This window comes from Cetorhinus maximus, chromosome 18 (assembly GCF_964194155.1).
Source record: "Cetorhinus maximus chromosome 18, sCetMax3.hap1.1, whole genome shotgun sequence".
NCBI classification, from domain to species: domain Eukaryota; kingdom Metazoa; phylum Chordata; class Chondrichthyes; order Lamniformes; family Cetorhinidae; genus Cetorhinus; species Cetorhinus maximus.
In genome coordinates, this window is record NC_135896.1 from 61,017,533 (window position 1) to 61,033,940 (window position 16,408).

A 16,408-nucleotide genomic window follows, 5' to 3' on the forward strand; every position below is an offset into this window, starting at 1 on the left:
TCAGCAAGCTAGCAGTGATTTTCAAGATTGATTTTGTTGGCTAATTTGGGAAAAACATGGATTTTAGGATCTGTTCAGGACAGGCATGTAATATAACGCATTTTGTCAGTCCCCCCACCCCATCTCTAAAGGTAATGATGTACCTCGCCTCATTTATTCAAACTGGTGTGTCAACTGGTTTTAACGCTTAAATCAATCAAAGTAAAAGTTTTTTTTCTCTGATGGTAGCCAATATGAGCATAGCACAATACTTATATGGTTGATTTTGATCATTTAGGTTGATTAGTAGAAGAAACTGTTATGCTGTTAGAACGTTAAACTTAAGGGTTAAATTTTAGGGACATTTTGGTTTATTAACTGAAAACTGTTCTTGAGTGCGACATTGACCAATTTAAGTAAAAAAAAAAAATTGACTTTACCCTCATGTATTTCCATTTGCTGCATTTCAGCAATCTGGCATGCAAGATTTAGCTGCCAATGATTCTCTACATCTGCTAACAGACTGCATCCTTTTCAAGTTGAATTTAAAATACTTGTACAGAAGGACAGCATCCTCCCAGTAGAGCAACTTGTTTACTGTCAGTGTTTTATGCTGCCATTCTTTCCAGTGTCAGGTTAAATGTGGAATTATATGCATAAGATAATGGCCCAGAACTTCTGATCTCCAGATGGTCATTCCCCAGAGATACCCCCCCCCCAAGATGCGCTGAGGACCCTTTAGAAGTCCCCATGTACTGACCATGTGGGATTTGCCCGGAAAGTTTGGACTCCCGATGGGCAATTGCCCTGCACCTGGAACCCTCTGAAACTGAGTTAGAGTCAGGGACTTCAGATGGTTCCGACTTACTTACCAGAATAGTTTCTGAAGTTAGAAGGATCAAAACCAGTTCTAACTATGGGTAACTATACTATTGATGCCTGACCAGGCTACATCCCAACCCCTGCCGACTGCTTCCCAACCCCCTGTATACCCCTAACCCCCATCTGACCCACTGTACTCCCTCACCCACTCACCTGCCACCCTGGCCCCTCACCCACCTGCCCCCCTTGCCCACTTAGCTTACACAGTTGCCTTCTCTCTGTAGCTTCTGAAAGTGGCTTTGGGACATGTAAACGTACCAGAAAACTGCAGCTTGTGCCATCAAAAGTGGGTGTGGTTTGGCTCCCCTGATGCTCTTGCATTATGAGGAAGGACTGCAAGAGCAAGTATCCTCGACATTTCTGAGGAGGCCCAGCACGGAAGTCCATAGCGAGAAATGTGGAACTCCAGTGCAAGTTAAGTAAATAGGAGCAGAGCAGAGACAATGATTGCTACTCCTCAGCAGATTTGGCCCAATATTGCCAAATCCTAAATTGGTGTCCCTGAACTAATCATCTGAGTTCTACTTAAATAGGTGGTTTTGTATTGGAGCCATGCTAAAGCACTAGAATTGTTGGAATGCCACATCACCTATTGTGCATCCTGAGGTACATTAAAACCAACCTACTTACTAATGTACCCTCGCTCCTCTCCTTACATTTGTGTGCTTGAGGAATGGGCTGCGCAGGCTGGGCATTCCAGTATCTGAAGAAGCTAGTACCACCACTAGAAGCATGCATAACTCCACTAGTGTAAAACAGTTGCGTTTAAATAAACACTGTCATCTCACTTGCATCTGTGCCTATGATGCCTCAATCTATGGTTTGGGCTTGTAATCTAGGCTCTGTGATTTTCATGCAGTCAGAGTGTTGCATTGTTGGAAGTGGTGTCTTTTGTCTGAGATGTCAAACCAAGGTGTTGTTTGGGTGAATGTAAAAGATCCCATGGTACCATTTGAAGAAGAGCAGAAAATTCTCTCAGTATCTTGATCAACATTCCATCCTCAAGTAACACCATCAATAAGCAGATTACCTGGCCATTCATCTCCTTGTTATTTATCGGCTCTTACTATGTGCAAAATGACTGTTCCATTTGCATACATAACAGTGAATGCATTTAATTTGAACCGCTTTTGAGAGGTGTAATAGGATTCTATGTAAATGTAAGTGTTTCTTTTGCACTTACTATTAATGCATATGGGGTTAAAATTTTCTCCTTCATGTTACTATGTCACCAGCTTCTCTTTGTTAGCCAAGATGGCCGTTTCTTATGTGCATAGAGTCATCTGGGCATTCTAATGAGGCTATGAAGCTCGATTGCAAATGTGCATGGTTTTCCACAGTGCGGACAAGGTTAAATTGTCTGATTTTTGTTGGGACTGCCCGAACTTTCCAGCTTGCCTTTTGTCCTTTGCTGCCCGTATTCTTTGCTGTTCGAAGAAAATAACCCCACTACTCGAGATTGCTCCCAAGGTAGTTATTTCTTGTACATTGTTTTCCCGGTTCTGTGTGGATTTGCCACATTTCCTGAGGAGCCCTTGAACCTTAATCTTGACCTACCTTGGAGGCGTCCCAATTTATGTTGTGAATACATGACCACCTTAGGGACTTTATCATCAGTCATCATACTACACGTCCTTTCCATGTGATCAGAGGTCTAATGATGAGTGCTTCAATTCCAGACAGTTCTGTTCTTTGAAGTACCTCAGTGTTGGACACTTTACCTTCCCATTTGACGTTCATGATGGTCTGAATGCATCTCAGGTGGAATCTGCCTAATGCTTAATATGTCTGGAGTAGGTAGTCCATGTGTCTCTAGTATATAAAAGGGGTAGGTATTATCACGACTTTGTACACAACAAGTTTTGTCGTAAGTTTGATACCTCATTTCCTTCAGTCTCTTGCGTAAACAAGCAGCTGCTGAACTTGCTCTGGCAAATTGTATTTGCCACCTCGCTGTCAATGCAGATGTTTCTGGAGATTGTGCTTCTGAGCTGGGTTAATTACAACCTTCATGGTTTTGTCATTGATATTAATAGTGGGTGGGATATGTCAGAATTTGATTTGGTTGGTGGAGTATCTCTGTCTTTCTTAAGCTGATGGTTAGCCAATAGTTGTCAGCTGCTTTTGAAAAGCAGTCCATGATCTTTGAAGGCCATGCATACAGTGTGTCACAAGGGCACAGTCATCGGCAAACAGCAAATCCCGTACCATCTCTGATACCTTAGTTGAGGATTTCAGTCATCTCAGGCTGATGAGGTTGTCATCTGTTTTGAATTGGATGTATATTCCATCAACACTTCCATTAAATGCCCCAGAAAGCATGGCAGCAAAGAATATACCAAGAGCACAGGGGCCATGACACATCCCTGCTTCACACCACTTGTTACGTCAAATGGGTCAGTGTATTCACCACAGTCAGTGACTCTGGCCACCATTCCATCATGAAACAGTTGCATCAGACTTATAGCTCTATCAGGAGATCCAAGTTTGGCTAAGACATTCCACAAGGCCGCTGTATTTACTGTGTTAAAGGCTTTGGTCAGGTCAGCAAAGGCATCTGTCTTTCCATCTGTCCTATCCAATGGGCTGTTTCCATCCCATCTGTCTTTCGCAGCATTTCTCCTGTATTTGCCAAAGGGTTAAGATCATGTCGCAAGTGCCCCTGTCTTTTCTGAACCCACTTTAACTTTTTGGCAGTTTGTTCTGTTATGTGGCTTACCAGTCTTTTGACCAGAACTTTTGCTAGAATCTTACCAGCTATCACAAGCAGCGAGATTCCTCTGTGGTTGTCATATACAGATTTTTGTCCTTTTCCTTTGAACAAGTGAACAATCATAGCATTCTTGAATTCCTGAGCAATGGTTTGTTGATCCCACCTACAGCAATATAATTGATGGCTACCTGGGCTCCCCTAGATTCATAAATTTCTCCTGGGATCGCATCTGAGCCTGGAGCTTTCCTTGAGGGTAGGGGTATGATGGATTTGTCAACCTCCACAACAGATGGTTTGCTGTCTAGTTTTTCACATCTGGGTTAGCCTGGAAACTTCCCTATAGCTACCCCATTTACGGTGGATGGGCAGTTAAGCACACACCTAAAGTGCTCAGCCCAGCTGCTCTTTGATAACTAGTCCTATCCCATCAGGACAGATTCCCCATCAGCATTGAGAACAAGTGAGTAGCTGCGTGAGGGAAGACTATACATAGTCTTCAGGGCTTTATAGAAATCCCTCACCTTGTGCTGATCACCATAGACTCTCAACCCTCAGCTTGATGGACCCACCATGCATCTTGCATCCTACGCAGCTTTTGTTGCAAGTTTGGTTTGTTCTCGTGGAGCAATTCCTTTGCAGGGAATGTATCTTTGTTTCTCAGCCATGCTGCGTATTACTATGGTAAGTCATTAATTTAACTATTCTTTTACATTCCAATTAGATACTCAATTAGTTTCTTTTCATTTTGCATACATCGATCATTTCACTGCCCACAAACCCCCGCCCCCAACAACACCATCACTTTCCAAAATGAGGCAAATGATATCTGCACTAATTTAGGCTGTGGCAATTAATGAAATAAAATGGATAACAACCTAATGAGGGTTTCTCTATACAAATTTGTGACTCTTAAAATCTTGCAGCAAGTAAAATTTAATATACTGAATTTTGTTTCAGGCAATGGCTACACTTGGACCACATAGAGTAAAGGCAGATGGTAAGTAGAAATGTAAGATTTTAATAATTTATTGGTGTTCTATTGTTACCATTAAACTGTATTTACATTATTTTTATTTAAACTTCAGCATCCACCAAGACAGAAAAACAGCTTCACAGTGCCAGATCAGAAGATGGCAGATTATTTTATGATGGGGAGTGGTACAGCCGTGGGCAGACTATATGTATTGACAAGAAAGATGACTATCCTATAAGGCAATTATATATTTTTTCCTCAAATTATTGAAGTATTCACAATTTTTGATGGAAATACAATTTCTCAACTTACTGACTATATAATTTGGGGAATGGGAGTGTGGCATTGACTTAACTTATATGTGAAGAGGTGTTTCTTTGAAAATATATTCAGCCTCATTGCCTATTTTCACTTGACAAATGTTTCTTGATGCTGTAGTAAATGTTACAAGTTGAACCCTGTTAGTGTTCTTTATTGATTAGTAATGACAACACCAAGGATGTGTACTGTGGAGTTGCAGATTTCTTTTCCACTCTACTTGATTCCCAATCTCAGTTGTGGTTCTGTGGACAAATGTCAGGAGCTTCCCTGTTGTGGTGGAGGGAGCAAGATACAACCTACTGGGAATCTGAAATAAAAATAGAAGGTATTGGAAATACTCAGGTCTGGGAGCATCAATGGAGAGAAGCAGAATTAACATTTCAGGGTGATGATCTTCCATCAGAAGTGGGAAGTTAGAGATGTAATACGTTTTAAGCCAGTGGAAGGGTGCGAAAAACAACAAAAAAGAAAGCCTTTTAAGGTCGAGGGCAGGAGAGATTAAATAACAAAAGAGTTCATGTTGCAAGGGAAAAGGGAGTAATAAAGGACAAGTAAAGAAACAAAAGGTTTGTTTAGAGGAGGCGTGAATGGAAAAATCATGAACATCTGCCATCCAAAAGCAAAATAAAAATCCAAAATCAGCAAAGAAAAAGAAAAGAGAAAGGGGCAGAAGTTATGACCTGAAATCGTTGAGCTCAATGTTGAGTCTGGAGGGCAGTAAAATGGCCAATCGAAAGATGCTGTTCTAGGAGCTTAAGTTGAGCTCCATTGGAACACTGCAGGAGACAAGGACAGAAAATTCAGAGCGGGAACAAGGTGGGGAATTAAAATGACAGGCAACCGGAAGCTCAAGGTCACGCTTGCAGTGTCGATGGTGACTGCTTTGTAGTACACCTCCAAATCTGCATTTGGTCACCCCAAGATAAAGAAGACTGCATCATGAGCAGTGGAAACAATCTACTACATTGACAAAAGTACAAGTAAATCACTATTTCACGTGGAAGGGGTATTTGAGCCCTTGACCATCTCCTCTGCGTGCACAGAAAGCTACTGTAGGAAGTGAGTGTTAGGGGTGAATGAGGAGTGGTTCAGAATCTCACGGAGGGAATGGTCCTTTGGATGCTGACAGAGAAGGGAAAGATATGTTTGGTGGTGGTGTTATGCTGGAGGTAGCAGAAGTGAAGATAGATGATCTATTGAGTACAGAAGCTGATGGGGTGTAAAGTGAAGACAGGGGAACCATATCTTGGTTGAGGGAGGGAGGAGAAGGAGCAAGAACAGAAGTACGTAAAATGAAACAGACACATTAGGGGCCCAGTCAACCACTGTGGGGTTGGGAGAGTCCTCATTTGAGGAAAAAGGAAAACACATCAGGTGCTAGCATGGAAGGTTGCATTGTCAGAACATAGGCAATGGAGGTACTGGGGGAATGGAATTGAGTTCTAACAGCTAGGTGTGAGGAAGTGTAGTCAAGATGAAGATTAGTTGATGGCCGATAATCATGGGGGATTTTAATCTACATATAGACTGGAAAAATCAGATGGGCAAAGGTAGCCTAGATGAGTTCATAGAATGTTTTTGGGATAGTTTCTTAGAACAGCACGTTCTGGAGCCAACATAAGAGCAGACTATTCTAGACTTGGTATTGTGCAATGAGATAGGATTGATCAATGACCTCTGGAGAAGCCTTGGGTAGCAGCGATCATAAAAAGGTTGAATTTTACATTCAGTTTAAAGGAGAGAAGAGTGTATCCAAGATTAGTATTTTTAAAGTTAAATAAGGGCAATTACGGGGGCATGAAAGCAGAGCTCGCAAAAGTGAACTGGCAAATTAGGTCAAGGGGTTGGTCAGTAGAGATTCAGTGGCAGACATTTAAAAGAATATTTCAGATTACACAGAATAGATAGATTCCAGCAAGAAAGAAAAATTCCAAGGGGACAACCCACCGTCCGTGGCTAACTATGAAAGTTGGATAGTATCAAACTTTAAGAAAAAGCATATAATTGCACAAGGATGGATAGCAGGTCAGAAGATTGGACAGAATATAAAAAAAACAATGGCTAAAAGATTAGTGAGGAGGAAATCAGAGTACGAGAGAAAGTTAGCTAGAAATATAAAAACAGTAAGAGTTTCTACAAATATTTAAAAAGGAAAAGAGCAAGTAAAGTGAACATTGGTCCTCTAGAGAGAGAGTCTGGGGAATTAATAATGGAAAATGAGGAGATGGCAGATGAATTAAACAGATATTTTGCATCGGTCTTCATTATAGAGGATACAAGTAGCACCCCAGAAATAGCTGTAAATCAGGAATTGGAAAGAAGGGAGGAACTCAAGAAAATTACAATCACCAGGGAAGTGGTACTGAGCAAATTGTTGGAGGTGCGGGCTGACAAGTCCCTGGGTCCTGATGGACTTCATTCTAGGTTTTAAAAGAAGTGGCCAGCGAGACAGTTGATGTGTTGGTTTAAATTTTCCAAAATTCCCCAGATTCGGGGAGGGTTCCATGAGATTGGAAAATAGCAAATGTCACTCCTGTATTCAAAAAGGGAGGGAGACAGAAAGCAAGAAACCACAAGCCTGTTGGTTTAACATATGCCTTAGGGAAAATGTTAGAAGCTATTATTAAGGACGTTAAAGCAGGGCACTTGGAAAAATTCAAGGTAATCAGGCAGAGTCAACATTGTTTTGTGAGAGGGAAATCCTGTTTAACCAATTTATTGGGGTTCTTTGAAGAAACAACATGTGCTGTGGATAAAGGGGAACCGGTGGTTGTACTGTACTTAGATTTCCAGAAGGCATTTGATAAGGTGCCACATCAAAGTTATTGCGGAAAATAAAAGCCCATGGAGTAGGGGGTAATGTATTGGCATGGATAGAAGATTGGCTAGCTATCAGGAAACAGAGAAGGCATTAATGGGTCCTTTTCTGGTTGGCAAGATGTAATGAATGATGCGCCACAGGGATCAGTGCTGGGGCCTCAACTTTTCACAATTTGTATAAATGACTTGGATGAAGGGACTGAAGGTATGGTTGCTAAATTTGCTGATGACGCAAAGATAGGTAAGAAAGTAAGTTGTGAAGAGGAGATGAGGCTGCAAAGGGTAAAGATCTGGCAAATGAAGTATAATGTGGGAAAATGTGAAATTGTCCATTTTAGCAGGAAGAATAAAAAAGAAGCATATCTAAATGGTGAGCGATTGCAGAACTCTGAGATACAGGGGGATCTGGGTGCCCTGGTGCATGAATCGCATTAGTATGCAGGTACAGCAAGTAATTAGGAAAGTTAATAGAATGTTATTGTTTATTGCAAGGGGAATTAAATACAAAAATAGAGGTTATGTTTCAGTTATGCAGGGCATTGGTGAGACAAAATCTAGAGTACTGCGTACAGTATTGGTCTCCTTATTTAAAGAAGGATGCAAATGCATTAGAAGCAGTTCAGGGAAGGCTTACTAAACTAATATCAGGAATGGGTGGGTTGTCTTATGAGGAAAGTTTGGACATGCTAGGCTTGTATCTGCTGGAGTTTCGAAGAGTAAGAGGCAACTTGATTGAAAATAAGATCTCGAGGGGTCTTGACAGGATGGATGCGAAAAGGATGTTTCCTCTTATGGGAGAATCTAGAACTAGGGGTCACTGTTTAAAAATATGGGGTCGCCCATTTAAGACAGATGATAATTTTTTCCCTGAGGATCATGAGTATTTGGAACATTCTTGCTCAAAAGGTGGTGGAAGCAGAGCTCAAGGCCTCTGTTTTAGGAAAAAGCGAAAGCCCTTAGATTGCGCTGGTGAGGGAGGGAGGTGTAGAGAGCGTGAAAGTCCAAGGAGATTAGGGCCAGGAAACTTGAGACTTTTAAAATGAGTATAGGAGTAGATTCATAGATGTAGGTGGGAAGAGTCTAGATAAAGGGAGAAAAAAAGTGAAGATAGGAAGAAACCTGTTTTGAGAGGCAAGAACAGCTGAAATGATGGGTCTACCAGGGCATTCCTGTTTGTAGATCTTGGGAAGAAGGTAGAAGCAGTTTTTTCAGTTTTAGGGAATTATGAGGTTGGAGGTCATAGAGGCAAGCTCTCCGGTGGAGATGAGGTCAATGACACTCTTGGTGAAGGTGGATTGATGATTGGTGTTGGGATCATGGTCTAGGGAGAAGGAAAAGGTAGTGTCAGAGAGTTGGTGTTCAGTCTCACCTAGTTGAAGGTCAAAATGCCAAACATCAATACCACCCATGTCTGCAGGTTTGACAATATTAGAGTTGGATCTAAAGAGAACGGAGCTCTGCAAGTTCAGAGGGTGGTAAGTTAGAGTGAGTGAGAGAAGCAGAGAAATTTAGACAGCTGATGTCATGCCAGAGGGAAGGGTCCAGCTGGAGTGAGGATATTGTAAATAGGTAAAAGGATCTGCTGTCCGGGCAGGAAGACTCCTGGTTAAAGAAGGGGGTGCAGAAGCAAAGGCATTGGAAGAAGAGCTCAGAGTCATGTCAAGCTCAAAATTAATTGAGGCGGGCCTTAAGGAGATGAAGCTGAGGCCTTTGCTGAGAACAGATTGTTCAAGATCAAGGCAGGGCAGGCCAGAGGGCATTGTGAATACATGGCAAGGCATGAGATTGGAAGAAGGGATGGGGTCAGAGTAAGAAGAATCTGGGGAGCGCATTCGTACCATGAATTGTGGAAGCCTGCAATACTCCACAACTGAAGGGAAGAAAACATGTTTTTTATTAAGGCGCCAGTTGAGACAAATGATGAAATGAAACTGCGGACCGGAACAGCTTTAAGATAGAATGAGTCGGGGCTCTGGAGTAGTCAAGAGCATAAATGTGCCAACATATAACATTGAGTGTGGATCTCAGGATGTGATGAGAGCAACGGTTGGGGAAATGCTGAAAATCTTGGAGATATCTGTAATTGTGGATGGATGCGATACATGAGGGGTGGAGACAGTTGCTAAGAAAGGAGATGTGGCTTTGAAAGTGAGTTTTTGTAAATACCTGATCAAACACAAGAAGGGAAATAGAAATCATTAAAGGTGAATAAGGTAGAAGAGGAAAAGGAAATCCATCAGACAGAAGAGCTGAAATTCAAGGTTAGCATTCCTAGAAGTAAAGTGGCAGTGAATTAAACAACATTACAAAATCAAAATATGAATTTAAAAGCAGAAAATGCTAGAAATACTCAGCCGGTCTAAGAAAACAGATTGGGTGATTGCTTTGCCAAACACCACCATTTAGTCTGCAAGTGTGACCCTGTGCTTCAGGTCGCCTGCCATTTTAGTTGTCCACTACAGTGTCACTCCAACCTCCCTGTCCTCGGCCTCCTGCAGTGTTCCAAAGAAGCTGAATGTAAGCTCATCTTTTGATTTGGCACTTAATGGCCTTCCAGACTCTTAAGTTCAGCAATTTCAGATCGTAGCATTTGCTCCCATATTGTTTCCTTTTGCTTTGCTGGCTTTAGTACTTTCTTGTTTTTCTCTCTTTATTTTGCTTTGAGATGGCCAATGTTCATGATTCTGCTGTTCACACTTCTTCTAGCCAATATATTTTTTCTTGTCATATTATCAACTCCCTTTGCGTGGTCTCTGGCAATTTTTTTTCTTATTTCAGATTTCCAGCATTCACAGCATTTTGCTTTTGTACAAGTGGAATCTTCATTGGATTAACTGAGGGTTGTTTGGTGGAAGCATTTGAGCAGGTCGTCCTCTTGACAGATTGGGTTTTGTGAGGGATTAGTAAGGAAAGGAAAATTGACATCTCAAATTCAGTAATCATAGTGTGTGTGTGAAAGTGGAGAGAAGGAAGTGCTTTTAAACTAAATTTGTTTACCCTCTGTTTCCAAGACAATTAAAATATTTATTTCTGCCTCGAAAGGAGATATTCAGTTTTTTCAAGTTAGCTGTTATGCTCTCAGATTTCCTGTTTTTTGAAAAGCTGAATTGAATGACTGAATGACTTCATCATTGGATCTTGACTTGGCTGACTGCTGTCTATGCTAACCTCGTTTAGCATGTGTTCCTAAAAAACAGCATGCTAAATGAAAATCATTTTCATATAAAAAAGTAGGTACTAAGGATGGGCTACGTTCCTAATCTGTAGTATTTACATTAAAAATCTATTGGCTGCCTTGAACCTAACTGGCCCAAAAATCCTCCTCCTACTCTTACTACCTACTTATTACTCTTTTGACCTGTCTCCTGCTTACCACTTCCTACCTCTCTCGCTCTTTCCCGCTTGCTGTCCCTCACTCCCTCCAGTTCAGCATCCCTCTCCTGACTCCCTTGCAGCAAACGGGAGGGAGCTGGGGGAGGGAAGTGGTGAGCGGGAGGGATCCTGGAGAGGGGTGACAGTAACGGTTTTTAAAAGAAAAAAGACTTAGCATACGCAGTAACAATGCGGTTCCTGGCGCATGCCGTGTAACGGCATTAAAGTGAAAATGGTGGCAGTGATTTTTGGGTAAGTCCCTTAATTTAAAAACCACGCTATAATAAAAAGCGTTATTGGAACACACTTTAAATGGGGATTATCTGTACTAGCCTTCAAGAAACTGTATTTTGCAGTTGCAGTACCTAACGCAAAGGAAATTTCCCCCTTTCCCCAAAATGGGCGTAAGACAGTCAAGGATGGCAAGAGTTAAATCATTTTAAAAATAATGTGACAACAACTGCAAAATCTTTGGCTTAACCATGTCAAGATTGGTAACATGCGAGTAACCCACTCTCGAGGCAGGTCAGTGATTTTAATGTTAATTAGGCTACAAGCCGAAGATTTTGTGGGCTTTAAATTGGACTGTTGCAAGCCAGGTTTCCCAGGGCTGGGGAAACCCAGCAGCTGGAACAAGGCAGCAGCTGCAGGATCCATCAGATAAGTGCTTTTCCAGCACTTCTTGTGGGCCAGGAGAGATGTACTTACCCCCAATCCTCAAGCAAACATGCCATGATCTCTCATCCCCGTGACCTTTTCCTCCTTCCTCACTCCTGTGCTTTGATTACTGCCCACCCCAACCCTCAAATCATCCCTAATCTCGATGCCAGTAACCGTCCCTAGGCGCTTCCAGGTGGGAAATGGACTAAAAAATTCTAATGAGGACTACCATTAAATTTGTCAGAACCTCCCCATTTCCAGCATTTCTGGGGTTCCTAGCTACTGAAGTGTCTCTATTTCTTTCCCATAAGTATGTTGGCTGTAGGGTCTGTATAAGACTGCTATTCTTTTGTCATGGAAGAAAACTGTTAATAAATATTTGCTGCTTGCTAGCAGGTTCACTAAATTAAAAAATACATCCTTTAATTTGCAACATGGGTTTCTTTTTAAATGTTGAGATTTCTTTGGTTGTTTGTAACTTAATTTGTTGGCTGTTTCTATCATCCCTGATGTTAATTGAAATGGTGCATGTTTATAATTTGCATTTTTATATGTTTAAATTTACTAATTTTGCAAGAAGGTTCCAAATGTTGGAAAATAGTGTAAAAGAATTTCTGCAGAAAATATATAAGTGTAAATTGTGCTTGTGCTATTTTTATCAACATATGTACTTTGTAGTATAGCTGGATATATGTATTACTTGGAAGACTTGTATGCTGCTGGCCTGACTAATTATTTCTCAACATCATCCCATTTCATGTACCGTTTCTCTCCATTCAAAAGGAGAGGCAGAAATCAAATTATTAGGACTGTGGATGGTGTTTCTTTCAGTCAGTGCCTATGCTTGGTGCACTGAGATTGGGAACTCATGGTAAAAGATACTGGACATAAACCTGTAGCAGAGAACATTGGAAAATAAGGTGGAATAAGCACTGGTCAATTGGACCAAGAGCCAATAGATTTAGTCTCACAACGATGATTTGTTGTACTAGTCTCTCTCACACACTGTCTGTGTAAGTGTTTTCCAAAAATTGTCCCTGTATACAAAGCTTTTGTCAGTTTTAGCTATTTGGCAGTTTATTTTGTTGTAAACTGCATTGTCAGCTTCTGCTACCAATCACCTAGTAGAATAACTTTATTTTAAAATAAGAGGTAGCAGCTAATGCTCTGAAATTATGGTGTGAGGTTTAAGTGTTTGAAACTGCTCATCCTTTATTTTAGCAAAGAGAAATTTGTGTGCTCTGGCATAATCTCAAGGCACAGAAGCAGACTCAATTACTCATGGAATGCCTTGAAAGCTTGTAAGAATATCTTCCCATTTAAGGCAATAACCTAAATTTTTGTATTTTTTAGTGCCACAATAACAACCATCAACAATGATGAAGTATGGTTTAAGAGGACAGACAGCAGCAAATCAAAACTTTACATTTCTCAACTACAGAAAGGAAAATATACCATCAAACATATGTAGCTTCATAATGCTTGTCAAGTCTTTTATTTTTTTGTATGAACTTTTTGTATTGTCTCTACAACAAAGAAGGTGCTGTGACATCTGAATTATAATTAGTGAAATACAATTAATTCCATTTGCAGAAATATTTGACCATTAAACATGTTCAGTCTTATCTGGCGAGAAGTTACTTGTGAAATACTTTATAAATGTCACTTTCCTAGTTTGCTATTTTTATTTTTCTGTGTGTATTTTCTGTGTAATGTTTTCATTAAGTAAACCAATATTGTTATGTTTATCACTCTGTTCACTTAAACTATTCCCCCTTGATCTGTTTGTCAAAATGGGAGGATAGATTTTGTCAATACTGTGACTTCTGCTTCAAGGTACTTGATTCAAGCAGTGCCTGAGGCCAGTAAACTGCCTATATAGAGCACGCTTGTACTGCTTCTGAATTTGAGACCACCCCAGCCAATGCACAACTCTGCCTTGCTCCTCCTGCTGCAGTTCATCCAGTGAACATGAGATGCCATCATATCCATATGAATGTGATATCCAGTGGTGCCAGATGGAAAAGCTGGTGGTACTTCAAATTTTTATTCAATAATCTAGACCATTATACAGGTGTCGAACATAGTTGTTGCAGTGGAATGGAACAAAGTGGTTAGAATGGATGTGAAAATGTTAAAAGTAGGCCTAATGTGTGGAATGTCAAATTGTAGAACCATATTTGCTTTCACTTTCTGAATTTCAAGCTTGGCAAACAAAAATACAGATGCATCATAGTGCTGTTATCCAAGCGTATTGATTATACCAAGCACTGACTTGTAAGAACATTCTAAACAAATGGAGAATTTTAAAAAGGCACACTTTGTTGATAATTACATTGGTCATTTGTATTATGTTCTTGAACAGTTGTGATTATATTTGTGGAATATAATTTGAACAAATTGGACTGAATTTGCTGAGCATGTCCGGTCTCTGTTTTGCGTAAAGGCAGTGAAATTGAATTACGTACTTATTTCTGACTGTGGTTTTGTGTAAACTGAAACTGTTTTTGTTCAATTGATGTGCATTATATTCTTGACAAAGTACAATGAAAACAAAGCTCTGTAATTCTGGTGATCAGTTGGATAGTAAACTTTCTGAATAACCTGATGAATTTAAAAAGTTTCCTGACAGATGTGGGAAATTGGCTACTGCATATAAATGAAATAGGACAATTAAAGATACTGAGATCTATTTTAAGTTTTTTTCCCTATGCCATATACTATCACTTGTGCCAAAATAATCCCTGGTATGGTTACATAGCCCTTCTTTTATATCCATGCCTTGCTTATTGAAGGATTTTACATTTTCATGGATGTGCCTACAAGTAAAATGAACATAAAATTGTTTCAGCCAAAAACTGAACCATACTTCAATTATCACTTCATTTTCTTTCAGCATGGTGTGGTCTTGCTGGTTTGAGAAGCACCTAGATATGGATTGTCTGGGAGATTAACTCCTATATTAAGACCTATCATGAATTTAGGGTTTTATGCATTTCCTCAATTTGTGCACGATGTGAACAAAAATTATGATGTGTTTATCTTGCATGAAAATGGAATTTTAAAAACTACAAATGGTCATGAACAAACTTTGTTATATAAATTATGTGTACCATGTTAATAAAACTCCTTTTTAAGGTTGTCTTGTTTTCTTTTACCCCATTCCATATAGACAAAAATCTGAGCTTTTAATGGGGTTTACATGTATGAAATTACCAAAAAAAAATCATTTCCTTCTAATCCCTAGAACTAGAATATTCCAATTTTGTTTTTTCTTACTGGGATGTTGTAGGTGCCTAACAAGTGTCTCAATTTGCCATTCTTCATGGGACCCTGGCGCGTAAATGCCAAGGGCTATTTGGCAGCAGAGGGCATCGCCATTCAGCCTGCTCTTGCCAACCATTCGCTTATTTCAGCACAGGACATAACAAAGGGGATCCTGAGACCTGTTGTTACCTTGGTGGGAGTAACCATGTCAGAAAAGACCAAGAACTGAAACTGAGGCCTTTCTGTTAATAAAGTATAGTGCTTTAATGCCTATACTATTAGACATTTGGGTAGCTCACTTACACAAGATATTCTGCAACCAAAACTACCTAAGCCTCTGTCAAGGCATTTAGTTAATCAGTTGAAATCCATTCAATTGAATGGGATTGGTGTAGCAAGGAGAATGTCATTCTTCCTGTAGACTTTGTGTCAACAGTAACCAAAATTACTAAAGTAGTTCAGCAAATCTTGTGCAATAATTTGTGAATTTACCTTGATGTAATTTTACACTGACCGAGGGTGTACCATTAACTGTATTTTTCAGTCGTGTGAGTGGCAACCTTCATTACAGCCCTCAACCATAATAGAAAAGTTAGAGTTCTATGTTTGCATTGCCAAATATGCTCACCAACTTTCAGTGTTGTCTTTGGAAGTGATAAAATCGTTTATTGCTGACCTCTCAATGTTTTGAGAAGGTGATGGGTTTTCTTGAATTACAAATATTAAAATTGAAATAGTTATTGCTTTAAGAGCTTAGTTTTTTGTGAGAATTCATGTTGGCTGCTTTTATGCTGGAGTTGATGTGCAACATTAACCAGTATGAGACCATCTGTTCAACCAACGTGCCAATGTATATTTACTTGATTTTTTTTTTGTTGTATGTTTGGCAAGTTGCTGGCACCTTTCTATATTGCACGTAACAAAAGTGCAATATAATAAAATTAGAAAATATATGGGAAGCATTTTCTATTCTCTTTATTCTACTTCCAAAGATATTCTCTCTCTCTTCCAGCACCACCCCCCCCACCCCAAAATGGGTTAAGGAAGCCACTAATGCACATTATTGTACATTGCCATGTGGTTTGCTTGCAAATGCATTTCAGCCTCTTAATCCGTTTGCAGAGTCAGATCCCACAGTGTTTTTAATCTATATTTTAGTATTTTGCATCCTAGATTATCCTATCTAAGCATTGCCAGTTTGTATTGGATCAATGCTCTTCAAAATCAAAGTGGTAAATTTTGTTCATCTTTTTGTTAAATATGATTAATATCTCCCAACAAATGCATTATTTCAGATAAAAACTATAGATTTAAATAAAGAAGCTACTGCAGGCCAATTTGGAATGGATGTAGTACAATAATCCTACTAAGAATAGAGCCTGGATCTATCATTTCAAGATGATGAAAAAATCCAGCTTATA

At 39.9% G+C, this 16,408-nt stretch overlaps 1 protein-coding gene across 4 annotated transcripts in view; it reads left to right on the top strand.

Moving 5' to 3' along the window:
- brms1la (BRMS1 like transcriptional repressor a) overlaps nucleotides 1–14,862 on the top strand; it is a 36,128-nt gene extending 21,266 nt beyond the window's left edge. For 2 of the 4 annotated variants that reach the window (XM_078562762.1, XM_078562761.1), the window contains exons 8-11: nucleotides 450–516; nucleotides 4,530–4,571; nucleotides 4,660–4,786; nucleotides 13,074–14,862. In XM_078562762.1, the coding sequence (XP_078418888.1) occupies nucleotides 450–516; nucleotides 4,530–4,571; nucleotides 4,660–4,786; nucleotides 13,074–13,191 (354 nt within the window). In that variant the 3' untranslated portion in view covers nucleotides 13,192–14,862. The remainder of the gene's footprint in view (nucleotides 1–449; nucleotides 517–4,529; nucleotides 4,572–4,659; nucleotides 4,787–13,073) is intronic. The other 2 variants (XM_078562764.1, XM_078562763.1) reach the window with 1 other exon arrangement.
- Nucleotides 14,863–16,408: the final 1,546 nt, after the last annotated feature.